Source organism: Antechinus flavipes, chromosome 3 (genome assembly GCF_016432865.1).
Source record: "Antechinus flavipes isolate AdamAnt ecotype Samford, QLD, Australia chromosome 3, AdamAnt_v2, whole genome shotgun sequence".
NCBI lineage: Eukaryota > Metazoa > Chordata > Mammalia > Dasyuromorphia > Dasyuridae > Antechinus > Antechinus flavipes.
In genome coordinates, this window is record NC_067400.1 from 393820355 (window position 1) to 393835389 (window position 15035).

Genomic DNA, 15035 nt, shown 5'->3' on the forward strand with positions numbered 1-15035 from the left:
TTGAACTATGTCTATTGCAGAAAGGGGAAAGGTCTCGGTCTATGTTTATAAAGAACTCAAAGAGGGAAGAGCTAAAAGAGAGTTGCAAAATCAATGACAAGTTCACCCCAGTGAATTACACTTTGATGTACATGGGTTTCTTAGCTTGTTACTAGACAGCTCAGTTCTAATGTATGGGTTGTCATCCCTGTGCTCCCAAGTGTGGGGTTATATTAGGTGATAGCGTTCATTCTCCTAGTTTATTCTTCAGAATTCAATGGCCTCTATCATCATTACCTTTTTAAAAATATAATATGCACACTTCTACTGCATTAGTTATTTTAAATAAGCAGTGACTGGTAAAGTATATGTTATCTTTAATGTTCTTTTACTGAGTATAGTTTCAATTTTTATTCTGGGCATAGAACTGGAAATTTATTATCCAAAGACCAAAGGAAAGTATCCCATTTATTATATCCTAGTGTCATCAGAAACAAACCTTTTCCCAAGTAATCATGTTGACATATGTTGATTAAAATTTTAGTTAAACAAAACTTATGGCTTACTTACAGAAATATGGAAAAAATGCTCATCCCCAGGCACCCATTGGTTTTCAATATTGTCTTCAAAGACCATTTTTTTGGTCTGGCTTTCTCTCCAAGGAAACCAATCCTGAGAATATATATATTTAAAAATTGACCTTCTATCTACAGAAACAAATTTTAAAAATTTAAACCATCTGCAAAATAAACAATTGAGCACCATATTTACCAAGGATTTTTATATAAGTATCATGAGACTTTATATTTGTGTGGGTGACATGTGCTGGTAATTTCTGCAGTTAGGGAAGCCAAGATTAATCATTTGAGCTTAGACATTCTGAATTATAATGGCTTAATTTGATCAGGTATCTTTCACCAACATGGTGAGTCCCTGGGAGCAGAGGGCCACCAGACTACCTAAAGAAATGGAGTACATCAAAGCTTCTAGATCAGCATTGGGATAGGGCCCAGGGAGGGTCACTGTATTTCCAGCCTGAGTGAAATAAGGATACACAATTTCAAAATAAAACAACCCTGACTCAGCTACCATAGTTAACTGGGTAGCATATCTCATTCTAGGTGTGATGCAGGCTATACTGGACAACACTGTGAAAAAAAGGACTACAGTGTTTTATACGTTGTTCCTGGTCCTGTACGATTTCAGTATGTCTTAATAGCAGCTGTGATTGGAACCATCCAGATTGCCATCATTTGTGTTGTAGTCCTCTGCATTACAAGGTCAGTAACTGTATTCTTTGATAGCAGGAAATAAATGGATTTTTTGTTTCTCTCTATATTAGTCATAATGGTCTAGAGTACTGAGTCCCTTTTTGGATGCTACAACTCATTTACCAACTGTTTCGACATTACCCCTCCAATTACTTCTACTTTCTTTAGTTTAAAATAAGAGTTTGGATACCTACTTAATGTGAAAGATTTAGAACTTGAATTACTCCCATTAAGCAGATACCTTTTTAAAAATTATCAGCTATTAGTTTTATTTCTATTCTAAGCAATTAGGTACTTTTCTCTCTGACCTATTTTATATCCTGGTGTAACCAGGATTTTACTAATATAAATACAGTCTCAACTATGAAAATGAAACCTTTTCAAACTTCAGCCTTTGTAGTGTTTGGCCACAGTTACCCACAATGCCTCCAAAGGCAATTTATCCAATATATAAACTTTCCTTGTTCTTTTAGCATTTTAGGAGTATCAGTGTCCCACTTATCTGTGTGTCTCATTCAAAATACAATTGGTGTCATTATGTTACCCAGCTTCTACTGTTACTATTGTTTTCCTTGACTACTTCCCAGAATCATAGAATTTCAGAGTTGGAATGAACCTTAACTACTGTGTACATGAACCAATACTGGAACAAAAATTCCTTTGTGATTTATTCCAATAAATGATTACCAGTCTCAAGTGGAAGACCTCTAATAAAGGACACATTTTTCCCAGTTCTACCTTCTTAAACCAAATAAAGTCAGTCTAATTCACCTTCAAATATATGAGGGCAATTATCATGTCACCCTAAGTTTTTTCTTCTCCCAAAAAGATATCTCCAAATACATGAATTCTTTGTATGACGTGATCTTCAAATCATTCATAATTTTAGTTACCTTCCTCTGGACATTTTTCAATTTATCAAAGTTTTTTTCCTAAAAGATAGCACCCCGAACTGGAAACAGTAGTCCAAGCATAGTCCAATCAGGGCATGGAATATTGTAAATGTCACCTTCCTCAATTAAATCCCAGATACTCTGCCTATCTGAATACAATAAGACTGCATTAAATTACTTATCTTATGTATTATAGTACTGATTCAAATTCAAACTGCAGTCCTCCAAAAGCTCAGATTTTATTTTCAGAAATATTTAGCCATATCCCCCCATCTTGTTCTTGTGATATTGATTTTTAAATGTCCAAATAATACATATTATTTTTATCTTATTAAATTTGATTCAGTGTTCTTTCAGTCAACAAATATTTATTAAGCACTTATTGTTATTATCTTGTCAAAATCTTTTTGCAACATGACTCTGTTATCTAGTATGTTAACTATCTGACTGGATAAACATGTCATTTTTATCTAAGTCATTGATAAAAATCATAAACAGCACAGTCAAACTCAATTCCCTAGAATACTATAGAATTTTCATTTCAAGGTGATATACCAAGTATGTAATAGCTTAATAAATACTTATTGATTCATTTAGTAGGGTCATTCAACAAATTTCAAATCCTTATAACTAGACTATCTTCTATTTCACATATCCCTATCTTTTCTAGTGTAACAGCATGAAACAGTGTGTTAAATATTATGCTAAAATCTAAATAAATTATGATTATATCCTCTGACCCACCTACCTCATAACCCTGTTTTTAAAGAGGGAAATGAGCATTAAATGTCTTTTATTTTAAATATAAAAGGTGACTTTTAACCATAGAAATGTAAGGGAATAAAACAGTAATCATAAAAGAAACAGAATAAACAAACATATCTTTGAGGTACAAAACAGAACATATGTCTCCAAAGTATAAGAACTGCTATCCCAAGAATAAATATATCTTTAATGCGGATGTTTGAGAGTGAGAGTAGGGTTTCAAGTCCCTCCTATCTGAAACACTGAATTAAGTGTCAGAAGACCAGAGTTCTGGCCCTATCTCTTTTCTTAAATATTTGTGTGACCTTAGTCACCATGACACATTTCTAGAACTCAGTTTTCTAGTTTGTAAAATACAAGTTATAGCATTAATTTGAATCTAATAGCCTATCTGTTTTCCCCAAAGAAAAGTTTCAAGTAAGTTTTTGCCAAGGTGTTTTATTTGAGTTGTTTTTTTTTCCTAAGTTCACAAAGTAAAACTCATTTATACTATCATTGAGTTTGTAAGGTTCTAAAGATAAATCAGAAGGTTTCCCCCAAAAAAATCTTTTCAAAGAACAAGGAAATAAAAGAAAGCATCATATCTCTAGAAAATAAGAGCCATAATATATCTCAGTATCTGTGTTGTACCATCTGATTTGAGGACAAGTGTGACATTTGCTCTTGAAAAAGACAAAAAAATGCTTCATAAATCCTCCTTTGGCCTAAAGGCTTAAAGCAAAAAATCATCAGCTACAGCTTTCAGCTGCTCTCTAGCCAAGTTGAGTTCATCAACTGTACTCTCACTATTAGATGCCAAATAAGTCAATGGATTAAATTAAAGTGGGTTTCAGAGAACACAAATCTAACTCAAGAAACCAAAAACTGAGTGTTATAAGAAATAAAATAAAGATAGTAAAGAAGTTGATAGAAAACTATAAAACCTGAATTCCTTCAAGGGACTCTAATTTTTCATCTATAAATAGTAACAGTATTTATTTAAAAGTACTAATATTATGCCATTTAATAAATATTGTTCTACAAAATGGTATTCATTTTTTATTTTACATATTAGCCATCCTAAAATATATTTGAGTAAACATTTCTAAATCTAGTCTCAACACTATGATCACTTTTTACATAAATTCATATTTCTGTTATTAAAAATTATCTAACTTGAATGAGACTGCAAAATTACATGATTAGACATTCCTCCTTTTTGTATTTTAAATATTTATCATTTTTTTTCTTTTTTTAAAGGGGAGAGAGCAATTTAATACTTAGTTCAGCATTAATATAAATGGTTTTTAGACATACCTACAAGATATAAATTATCTGTGCAGTATAATAGAAGGAACGCTGAAATCATGGATCAAATGATCTGGCTGGTTTTAACCCTGATTCTGCAAATTTTTTGTCTTGTGACCTTGGACATGTTTGATCTTTTGGAAATGAAATTGCCTTGTCTTTAAAATGAGAATATTGCACTAGCTGATCTTTATGGTTCCTTCTAACACTAAAATTCTCTGATACTGTAAAAAATAATAATAATAATAATAATAATTGTTTCTAAGTTACCTAAGAGGGTTTCTTTTTGCTTATTCCTAAAATCAGACAAATGTGAAAATCAAAAATTGAAAAGCTTTTATAACATGAAAACAGAAAATTATAATTAAAATCAACGAATGTAATTATAGTCATTATATGTCAACTTTAAAATAAAGAGATTGAACTATGTGATTTCTAAGATGGGGCAATGTGCTAGGTGAGGATATAAAGACAAAAAGGAATACATCACTGACTGACCACAAGGTGCTTCCATTCTAATGGGGCCACTCAACATTTCCATAGATAAATAAATACAAAGCATATAAACAAAATTATCCAAATGTTTCAAAAGGGACAATTAGGAAAGGTGTCATAAGGGATGTGGCACCTGAGCTTTATCTTGAACCAAATATCTCAATCCATTTATGTTTTGTGTCTTGAAAGATTTCAGTTTTTTAAAGAGCTTTTTACACATTTCATTTGCATTCATGCACACAGTGGGAAAAAATGAGTAATTGAGGCAATTACAGGCCACTTACAGTTTATTCTCAGAAAGTTTTTATGTCATGGATTTATTCTGTAGTCAGCCTACAGTCTCATTGTGCTTTTGAATCAAACATTTAGAGCTAAACTTCAGAATCTATTCCTTGAGACAGAAGCATGAATCATTCACCTATTACCCAGTGTCAAACGCAGACAGAAGGAAAGGACTTTTAAGCAACATAATTTCTACACTTGTTTAACCCCCTCCTCTAGGGAAAATATAGATCAGACAATTAATTTAGAACAATCAAATGCTCTAAGAATCTAAAAAAATTATGTTGTTCACATCCTCAGAAGTGACATAGAAAATAAGGAAAAATTGAGCAGAGGAGCAAAATGAGTGTTAGGCATTTTAATTGTTTTTCTCAGGCTAGTTCTCTGTGGAACTACATTTTCAAAGGGCCAGTGGTACGAAGTCCCAGAAATTACAAACATTTGTGTTCATTCCAAAATGTGACTAAACTCCAACATAGCTTTATTATTACTATTATTGTTATCATTTGACTATATTATATTTACTCTGCTTTATTAGTTTGGACAAATTAGAGTTAATATTAACTTCCAAATAACATGACAGTTTTGTTTTTTTTAATACACATGTCTAGCAATGTATAAGATATGTTTAGACTACTGTTTGCTTTTGATCAGGGAAGGGAATAAGTTTTTATGTAATTAGTGCTACAATGTGTCAGGCATTGTGCTAAGCACTTTACAAATATTATTTTATTTGATTCTCACAACAGTCCTGCAAGGTGTACTATCATTATCCCCATTTTACAATTTAGGAAAGTGAGGCAAATTGTGCCTTGTTCAAGTCTTGACTCCAGGTTCACTTTCTAGTCACTGCTCTACTTAGCTGGAAAATCAATAGGACAAATAGAAATTTTGTTATTGTTTTTATGAAAAACTATTTTTTCTCTTTTACCCTCCTATAAGATATATTCAAACTACTATGGCAAATAGTCAAAATATTTTAAATTTTCCCCAAAACTTCCTAAATGACATGATATACCAAAAGTGCTGCTTGATATGACAAATAATCCCATCGATGGATTCAAATCCTACATTTTTAGGTGATCTAGAGCAAATCATTTAATTTTCTGAGTTTCTGTTTCCTCCTTGGGAAAATGACAAGAGTTACATGAGACTAACTCCCTGATTTCCCACCTTTTCAAATACAAATATCCCTTTTTAATATACAAAAATTTTGCAGACCCATATAAGATATGTTAAAAAAAAAAATACATGACAACAAAGCTACAAAATTCAATAATGAATGCTCTCAACTAAAATTGTATCTTGCATGTAAAAATGCATATATATATATATATGTTATGTATGTACACATGCATAAAATATGGAAAATAGTAACACCTGTGCAAGACATTCTTTTTTTCATTCCTGAGAAGATATAATGAATAATTTCTCATACCAAGACATACTGGTTATTTTCTTGAAACTAGATAAAGATGAAGATGCCAATGCTAAGTAATATAAGGTTTCCTGAAACCTTGCAATAAATCTTCAGGACTCTTCTTAGGCCTTCAGTTTGTAAGTCACTGAACTAAACTGTCATTCCAGCTAAAGTCCTATTTTTCAACTCAATCACATCATTTAAAATATATATGTATACATATATATACTCTAATATATAGATTATATATCTATAAATGTATAGATATATAAAATTAAGTAAAGAAATCATTAAACTTTTAGAGTTCTTCCTTCTTTCACTCCTTACCTCCCCCCAGTTCATAAATGGTAACAGGAAGGTTAACTGAGATAATAAGAAAAGCCAGAAGTAGAATTGGTAATTGGGTCTCGGATGTGCTTTGTTCCTGAGAAATATGCATGCTTTAACCCATTGGGGTAGATGATTAGACAACTGCTTTAGGAATACATGCTATTTGTGAGTTAATAATCCACTGTCTGAAGAGAATCTCAGTATCTTGTTTTAACATCAGTTATTTCCATCTGATTCACATATATTCATACATACACATATTACTAAATATACATATACACAAGCATCCTATCTTGAGAATCTATAAAAGTCTTTAATATAGACCATGACTGCCAAATAATATAGATAATTTTACCTGTAAATATTTTTAAAAACCTATTGCTATTGCTTTCTTTTCTGGGACCCAAACCAATTAATATGCAATTTTATTTAATATTTAAGTTTAGTTTTCTGCTATTAGTAAAATCCTAATATTTTAAAAATGTTAAGCTAGTTATTACCAGCAATACTATGAGAAGAGATTTATTCCCAAAATTAAAATGTATTTGTCTGTTGTTGTTGTTATTGGGGCTTTGTTTTTTGTTTTTTTATTGGTACACATCTGCAGTACTCCAGATATTTGAGAATAAATGGTGATTTTTCTTGAAAAATGGACATGTGATTTGTTCATTTTTTTTTTTTATTTTTAACTCTGAAATAAAATGGATCACTTAAACTCTTTAATAGCTGGATAAATAAATGCTTTGGAAAAGGGAGGAATGAGGGGTTGTATCCAAGACAGATCCCAAAATGGATGGTGTTTTTTCCAAATCAAAACAATTCTTGCCCCCCCCTTCCCTATATTTTAGTTATATGAACAATTACTGGCAAAACCTGATAGCAAAAAAGGATTTTGTTCTACAAAACACTTATATGTCATTGTAGATGGTTAATGGTAAAGGTGTTTGCTAATCTGGTGTAGATTTGTTTATAAAAATAATCTAATAAAACAAATACTTTTTTTGTCCTCCAAGACTTTTTTTAACTGCCTTTCAGGAAAGCAATGGATTATTTAGACTCATTTTAGTAACTAAACTTTGAAAATCATAAAGTTATAATTTTTAAAGCCATAAGATAATTAAAGATAATCCAGTCTAGGCTTTTCATGTCACACATAAAGAAACTGAGATCTAGAGACTTTAGATGATTTGTCCAAAATCTGAGTTACTGCCATTTTCCCTTTCACTCATGTTAGGCATAAATTGAATAGAATGGAATTGGACCTGTGATCTCATTGTTTGTCTCAGTTTCCTCATAAAATGGAAATAATAATGATAATAATAGCACCTACCTCCCATGATTTCTGTAAGGGTCAAAGAAGATAATATTTGTAAAATACTTAACTCAGTATCTGATACATAGTAAGTCTTTAATAATTATTTGTTCCCTTTTCCTCATATCATTTCTTTTTCTCTTATGCTTCAGTTTTCTTCCCCTTTACCTCTTCCCCATGACTAATTTAGCATTTCATTTTATGGACCCAGAATTTTCAAACTATATGAGACATTGGTGGTTATCTACTCAAACTCCTTCATTTTACAAATTGGGGAATTGAGACTTAGAGCTCTAGAAGTAGGCTAATAACAATTTACATTCACATTGTGTTTTACAAAATATTTTCCTCACAACCTATTCAGAAAAAGATAGCACATATATTATCACCTCTGTTTTGTGGATAAAAAGAAACAGGTTCAAGGAGATTATATGACTTTCAAAGATGTCATAGAAAGATGCAATTCCAGAGTCTGAATCCAGACCAATGTTTTCCCCTATAAGGTCTAGAAACATGCTATAGGAGAAAGGGTAGTTTTCAACTTTGTCATTTCAAGATCCCAACAAAGCGAAAATGTAATTTCTAGTAAAAATATTAATAGTGGAAATAACTCAAATTTATGTAACACTTTATAGTTTACAAAGCACATTCTTCCCATTTTACAGATGAAGAAAAAAATGAGACTCAGAAGGGACATAATTTATCCATTATGACTTTTGCATTTCAATAATAAAATTAAGGTCTACAAAGGAGCTTTTTAGAATAGAATTTTACCTATTAATTCCTGTTGCTATTCTGTTTGTACATTACACTAATTCCTTCTGGTTGAAGCTAGAGGCAAAAACATAGTGACTCTGAGATTCTAGTCTATTCCACTGACTATTAGCCTTATTATAAAACTGTGTATAGGGGTAATAATTGGTCCAAATTGAATCCCAAGATCATTCTAGGAATTCACAAGGGGAAATTAGGTTGAGCTAAAAAATATCCAAAAATCTTATTTTTTCCTTGACTCTTTGAAATTAATACATATAATATATACATATATATGTACATATATATTTTATTAGATTCATTAAAATGACTTTAGTAGCATGATAGAATGAATAAGATACTGAAATTATAAAATATTTAAATATGTGAAGTCATCAGAGCTCTTTAACATCAGTAAGAAAATTCAGAACATGTTGTTATCTTCTTTATGGCCAGTAAATAAGGAGTTCAGAGATTCTATAAGGTATGAGGCAATCTTGTTGCTTTCTAGCTTCTGATATTTATAAATCAGTTCATGCCTCCACATGCAAAGAAAGGCAACAAATGAAGGATCCCAGCTTCCAAAAGACTCCTGTTATCACCTAAAATAGCCAGAGCATTTCTGTGTTTTTCTACTGTGTGTTTGTGGCCAGAGCTTCCACTAACTGGATATCTATGAATTTTTGTTCACTTTTCAGGAAATGTCCCAGAAGCAACAGGATCCACAGACAGAAGCAAAACACAGGCCACTACAGTTCAGACAACACAACAAGAGCATCTACAAGATTAATCTAAAGAGCGCATGTTTCCACAACGGCCAGACTGCAGAGAGAGCTTGGACTACACAATTCAGTATTATAGACAAAAGATTAAGACAAGAGATCTACACATGTTGCCTTGCATTTGTGGTAATCGACACCAATGAAAACATGTATTACAGCTATATTTGATTATGTATGGATATATTTGAAATAGTATACATTGTCTTGATGTTTTTTCTGTAATGTAAATAAACTATTTATATCACACAATATAGTTTTTTCTTTTTCATGTATTTGTTATATATAATAAATACTCAGTGATGAGAAAAAAATGGCATTCTTAAATTTGCTGTATCTCATAACTGTGTAGAGGTGGGATAGTACAATTTGTACAATTACTAGTGTTTTATTGTACTGTAATTCTTGTGGCAGAAATGGAGTTTATATAGGACTCAGGGACTAGGTTTTGAATGATTCCAAGATCAAGGAAAACTCTGGTTATTGGAAAAGAGAAAAATAATTTACTTTATATCAAGTGCAGATAAAATATTTCAGATCTTTGAAGCATCTTTCTTTCATCATTTTCCCCCCTCTGGCCTTCTAGTTTCATGCCTAGAGCAGGAAACACTCTGGTATAGAAATTAAATCAAAGAAAAATTAGAAGTAGAAATGTTTGATAACTCATGAAGAGACTGGAGGGAAAGAGTGGCTTTCATTTGGAAGAGAGTTTAGTAACTCCCAACCAAGAAAAAAAATGAAGAAAACACGTTCTGGGCGACCTCAACAAGTTATATCTCAAGGGGACTTAAAAGTAGCAAAAATAAAAAAATTTTTACTTGAGCCAAATTACCAACCAGGAAAAAAAAAAAAAAAACTAATGTTACCTAAGCTGAAACTTTGGGTTGGTAGATGATAATAGAAGCTAAATTCACAAATAAATGTTTTATAAAAACTTTGTGAATTAGACTGCACTCTTTATTTGTAATGGAACCGAGATCGTGGTTATGCTTCATGAAAATAAGGAAATACTTTGAGCTTATTCATCTGCTGGATAAGATTTTAATGTCATAGTATCTGAAAGGTCTTAATGGGAAGGAGGAGGATTGGGGTTTGGCTTTTTGTTATTGTTTTGAACTAATGAACAGACATTCCTGCTTTATTTTTTAATATCAATAGGAATTCTCAAAGAATAAAATGTAAATAAAAGATCAGATAGTTTACATTATTGTTATTTAGCCTTGAATTCAATAATTGAAGCTATGAAAACTTCTAAGCAATATTTCTTTTTTCTCCTACAGATGACCTCTCCTTAGTCCAGAAATAAAATCATACTAATGTACTTAATAATTACTTTCTCAAGGAACAGCCACAGAAAATAGTACTAAGTTTCAACACCTTTTGAATACAAACAACTTCATGAAAAAAAAAAAATGTGTTGTAAAGAGTGATGTTTAAGATACTTGTTAAAATATAAATAAAAATGACAACTTAAATAGCATTACTTAGGGGGTCCCTGAACATTTCCAAGTCACTTTAAGAAACAATACAGTTGACACCATCATTGTATTACATGTGTACATGACTTGGTCCTTTGTTATTAAGGTAAGGAAAAGTTAGCTTCCATTTCTCTACAAAGCATGTTGTTTCTTTTTTCTAAGGCTATGGACTGTGGCCTCAATAGGACATCAAGCAGTCCTTTCCTCACTCCAATTTGATTTAGATGAATGCATATTTGATAAGCTGCAAAAGGTTCAAAAGAATAGTGCCCCTGATGTTTACTTTAAAAATGAGAAGTTGCTTGCATCAACAATTAATTGAAGATACACATTGAAATAATATTTTACATGGAAATCATAGACTATTAAAGAGGAAAAAAATCTTTACATGAAATCATCTACTCTAGATTCTTCATACACAATTCAGAAGTTTATTCTATGGCTTATACTGGAACAATTTCTGAGGAAGAAAAAAGAAAAGAGAAAGAAAGAAAGAGAGAGGGGGAGGGAGGGAGGAAGGAAGGAAGGAGAGAAAGAGTGAAAGAAAGAGTGAGAGAAAGAAAGGAAGGAAGAAAGAAAGAAAGAAAGAAAGAAAGAAAGAAAGAAAGAAAGAAAGAAAGAAAGAAAGAAAGAAAGAAAGAAAGGAAGAAAGAAAGAAAGAAAAAGGAAAGAAGGAAGGAAGACAGAAAGAAAGAAAGAAGGAGGGAAGGAGGAAAGAGAGAAAGAAGGAGGAGTGAGAGGGAGGGAGGTTGGAGAGAGAAGGAGAGAGGAAAGAAAGAGAAAGAAAAAAGAGAAAGGAGAAGAGAAAAAATCTAATTCACATTTTTCTTTTTTTTTTTTTCTTAAACATCACTTTTATATATGAATCTATCCTTCCTCTCTTCAATAGCTATGGAGCCATCTCTTGTAAGAAAAATTAAAAAGAAAAGAAAAAAAAATACTCAGCAAAACTAACCAACACATTGACCATGGCTGATAGCATATGTAACATTCTATTCCTAGAGTCTCCCATTTCTGTAATGAAGGTAAGAAATGTGCTTTCTCAACTCCTCTCCAAAACTAAGATTAGTTATTATAACTACACAGTCATACCTGAACATTTTCAGGAATGGAAAACTTACTCCTTTATAAGGTAGCACATTGCATTTTCAACTGTTATTATTATTGAAAATTCTTCCTTACATAGACTCAAAATCTAGTTACATTCTTACCTAATTTTTTTCCTAGTTTTATCGTTTAGGTGAACACAGAATAAGATGACTTTCTTCCATATGACAAACCTTCAAATATTTAAAGACAATTATGTCACCCCTGATTTTCTTCTCCATGCTAAAAATTGCTTTTCTTCCATCCCTACACAATTTCTAGATCTGTCATCCCATTCTGAAGACCCCTATCTAAATATATTTTAATCTGTCAATGTCTTTTTTATGGTGCTGGGAATTGGATGTGAAACTCCAAATGTGGTCCAAATGATGCAGATATATCAAAGATCTATACATCATATTTAAAGCCAAATAATAATGCAAGCAGCTTGGTGACAGAGCAGATAAGAGTACAAGGGCCAGAGTCAGGAAAATCTATCTTCCCAGATACCCAGATAAGAATAACCCCGGGGCAAGTCATTTAACCCTGTTTGCCTGAGTTTCCCAAACTGTAAAAAGAGCTAGAGAAGGAAATGACAAACCATTCCCACATATCTGCCAAGAAAACTCAAATGGCATTATAGTCAGAGATAACTGAACAAAACAAAAATTTGCATAATCTTCTTTAATCACTTATGTCACACTATTATATCAGATCATATTAAATTTAAAATTAATGTAGAGGGAGCAATGAAACAGGCTTTCTACATTGAGAAGCAAGTAATGAGGGAAAGGACACTAGCATCTTTTTTATATATATATATGGCCAATTTTAAAACAGCAAAAACACTAAAATCTTTTTTTTTTTTTGATTCTTTAGCATTTCTGTATGCTTCAAATCAGTTTTCCTGCCATTATTCTTATAGGGCCATACGACCTTTTTGTATTTGTCTTAGTAATATGCCCTTCCTTTCACCTTTTGTTGATGTTCTTTTAAAATCTCAGCTTATCAGAGATGCTGAGACAAAAATATCAGTCCTTTATAGCTTCTCATCCCACACCAGTTGTATTACTTAAGATCATACTTAATTGCATTTTTAGTCATACTTTTTTGATCTTAGAATCTCTGACTACAGGATAAGACCCATCATTTTTCTCTTGAACTTTGTGAAATTTCTTTTTTCACCACCTAGAACATTATTAGGAATTCCAGAATGATTTGAGTTTCCAAGTTTTCTGCTATCTCCACATCAACAACAATAAATTCTTCCTTGTTGATCAGAAATAAATTCCTTTGTGCTTCTTCTACCTTCAGAAAGATTAAATTACAAACAAAGCTGTTGAGAACTCCTTTTATCAGATTTAAACACCAAAGATTCCAAAATTGAAATCCCAAAACACAGTCCTATTTTGCCTCTGTTAGTGGTTCTTTTTGTTTGTTTGTTTGTTTGTTTGTTTTTGATTAATGTAGGATATCATCTACATCCTCTGGTATGGTGATACACTCGTTTAAAAAAAAATTTTACTATTAGTTTCATACAAATAGTTTCTATGCTACTTGTACCCTACGGTTGAAGAAAACTTTGTGAAATAGCTATAATTCCTTAAAATAAACTAATTAAATAGTTATCTCTTTTTGTCAGATTACCCCACTAGGAAAAAAATTGCAATACTGATTTTAATCTCCAGAACTCTTTTTAATATTCATTAGCTAATTCCACTATTCACCAGGGTTTGTCAGATTAATTCCCAAGTACAAAGAAGATCTCATATTTGATTTTCATTGCCCTTCCTCTTTTATTATAATATTCCTCAGTTTTAAAATATTTCACTTCTTAAATGTTAATTATATTTTTCACAATTAAAAAAGAGTTATGTTGTTAAGATGCATAAAAGCTTTGAATCTGAACTTTAAAGAAGTCAATATCTATAATTCTTATGCTGGTTATTTTTCCCTGCAGAACTGAAAATGGATGGTATTTTAATAATGAAATTATTCTTGAAAAATCAGGGTCCCTCTTAAAGACTCACTCTAAATGTACCACTTAAGAAGGTTGACACCACAGGCTAGAAAAAAAATTTCATTAAAGGAGTTTTTATGAATAATTTCACTATAAGTTTTACCCATTCCATTACATTTAAAGAGTTTCAAAAATCTGAAACTTTAATCAAGATATATCTTTTCATATATATTGTAGACATATAATTAATATATGAAAATGCAGAGCATGAGATGGGGCTTTTTTTTTCATTTTTATTTGCCTGTCAGACACCATATTAAGAGCTCTATGAAACACAGAACCATGATTCTTCCTACCAAGATATTTATTCTAAAAAAAAAAATAGAAAATCTCAGAAAAATTACCCACTTACTTTTATAAAGGAAGGAAATACGCATTTATTAAGCACCTATTATGTATCAAGTATGATGGCAAGTACTATACAAATATAATCTTATTTAATCTTTTCCACAACTCTGGGAGGTAGGTGTTATTATTATCTCCATTTTATAGTTTAAAAAAAAAAAAACTGAGGTAAACAAAAGTTAAATGATTTGCCCAAGGTCATGCAGATAATTAGTGTTTGTGGTTGAATTCCAGCTTCCATCTTACTGACTCCAGGCTGGCACTCTATTCACAAAGCCACCCAGGTACTTCATTAAATCTGTTTAATAGTCTAAGTGTTGAGAACAGCCAGTTATATTAATAAAATCACTAGATTCAAATTAGAACAACTCACTTTAAATCCTAATTCTACAACATACTAGCCATATGAGCTTGGCAAATTATTTGATCTCTCTGAGCCAGCATTTCCTCATTTATGAAAATGAGGATAGTCATAATAGCTCCCTCACTTCACCATATTGTTTTGGGGATCAAAAATCAGCATAGCAATTTTTAATTGAG

At 31.5% G+C, this 15035-nt stretch overlaps 1 protein-coding gene across 1 annotated transcript in view; it reads left to right on the plus strand.

Annotated features, from left to right (window-relative positions):
* The window catches only part of TMEFF2 (transmembrane protein with EGF like and two follistatin like domains 2), a 281645-nt gene extending 270886 nt beyond the window's left edge, over nucleotides 1-10759 (plus strand). The window contains exons 9-10 of the mRNA XM_051985978.1: nucleotides 1101-1259; nucleotides 9486-10759. Coding sequence (XP_051841938.1) covers nucleotides 1101-1259; nucleotides 9486-9582 — 256 coding nt within the window. The 3' untranslated portion in view covers nucleotides 9583-10759. The remainder of the gene's footprint in view (nucleotides 1-1100; nucleotides 1260-9485) is intronic.
* The last annotated feature ends 4276 nt before the right edge of the window (nucleotides 10760-15035 follow it).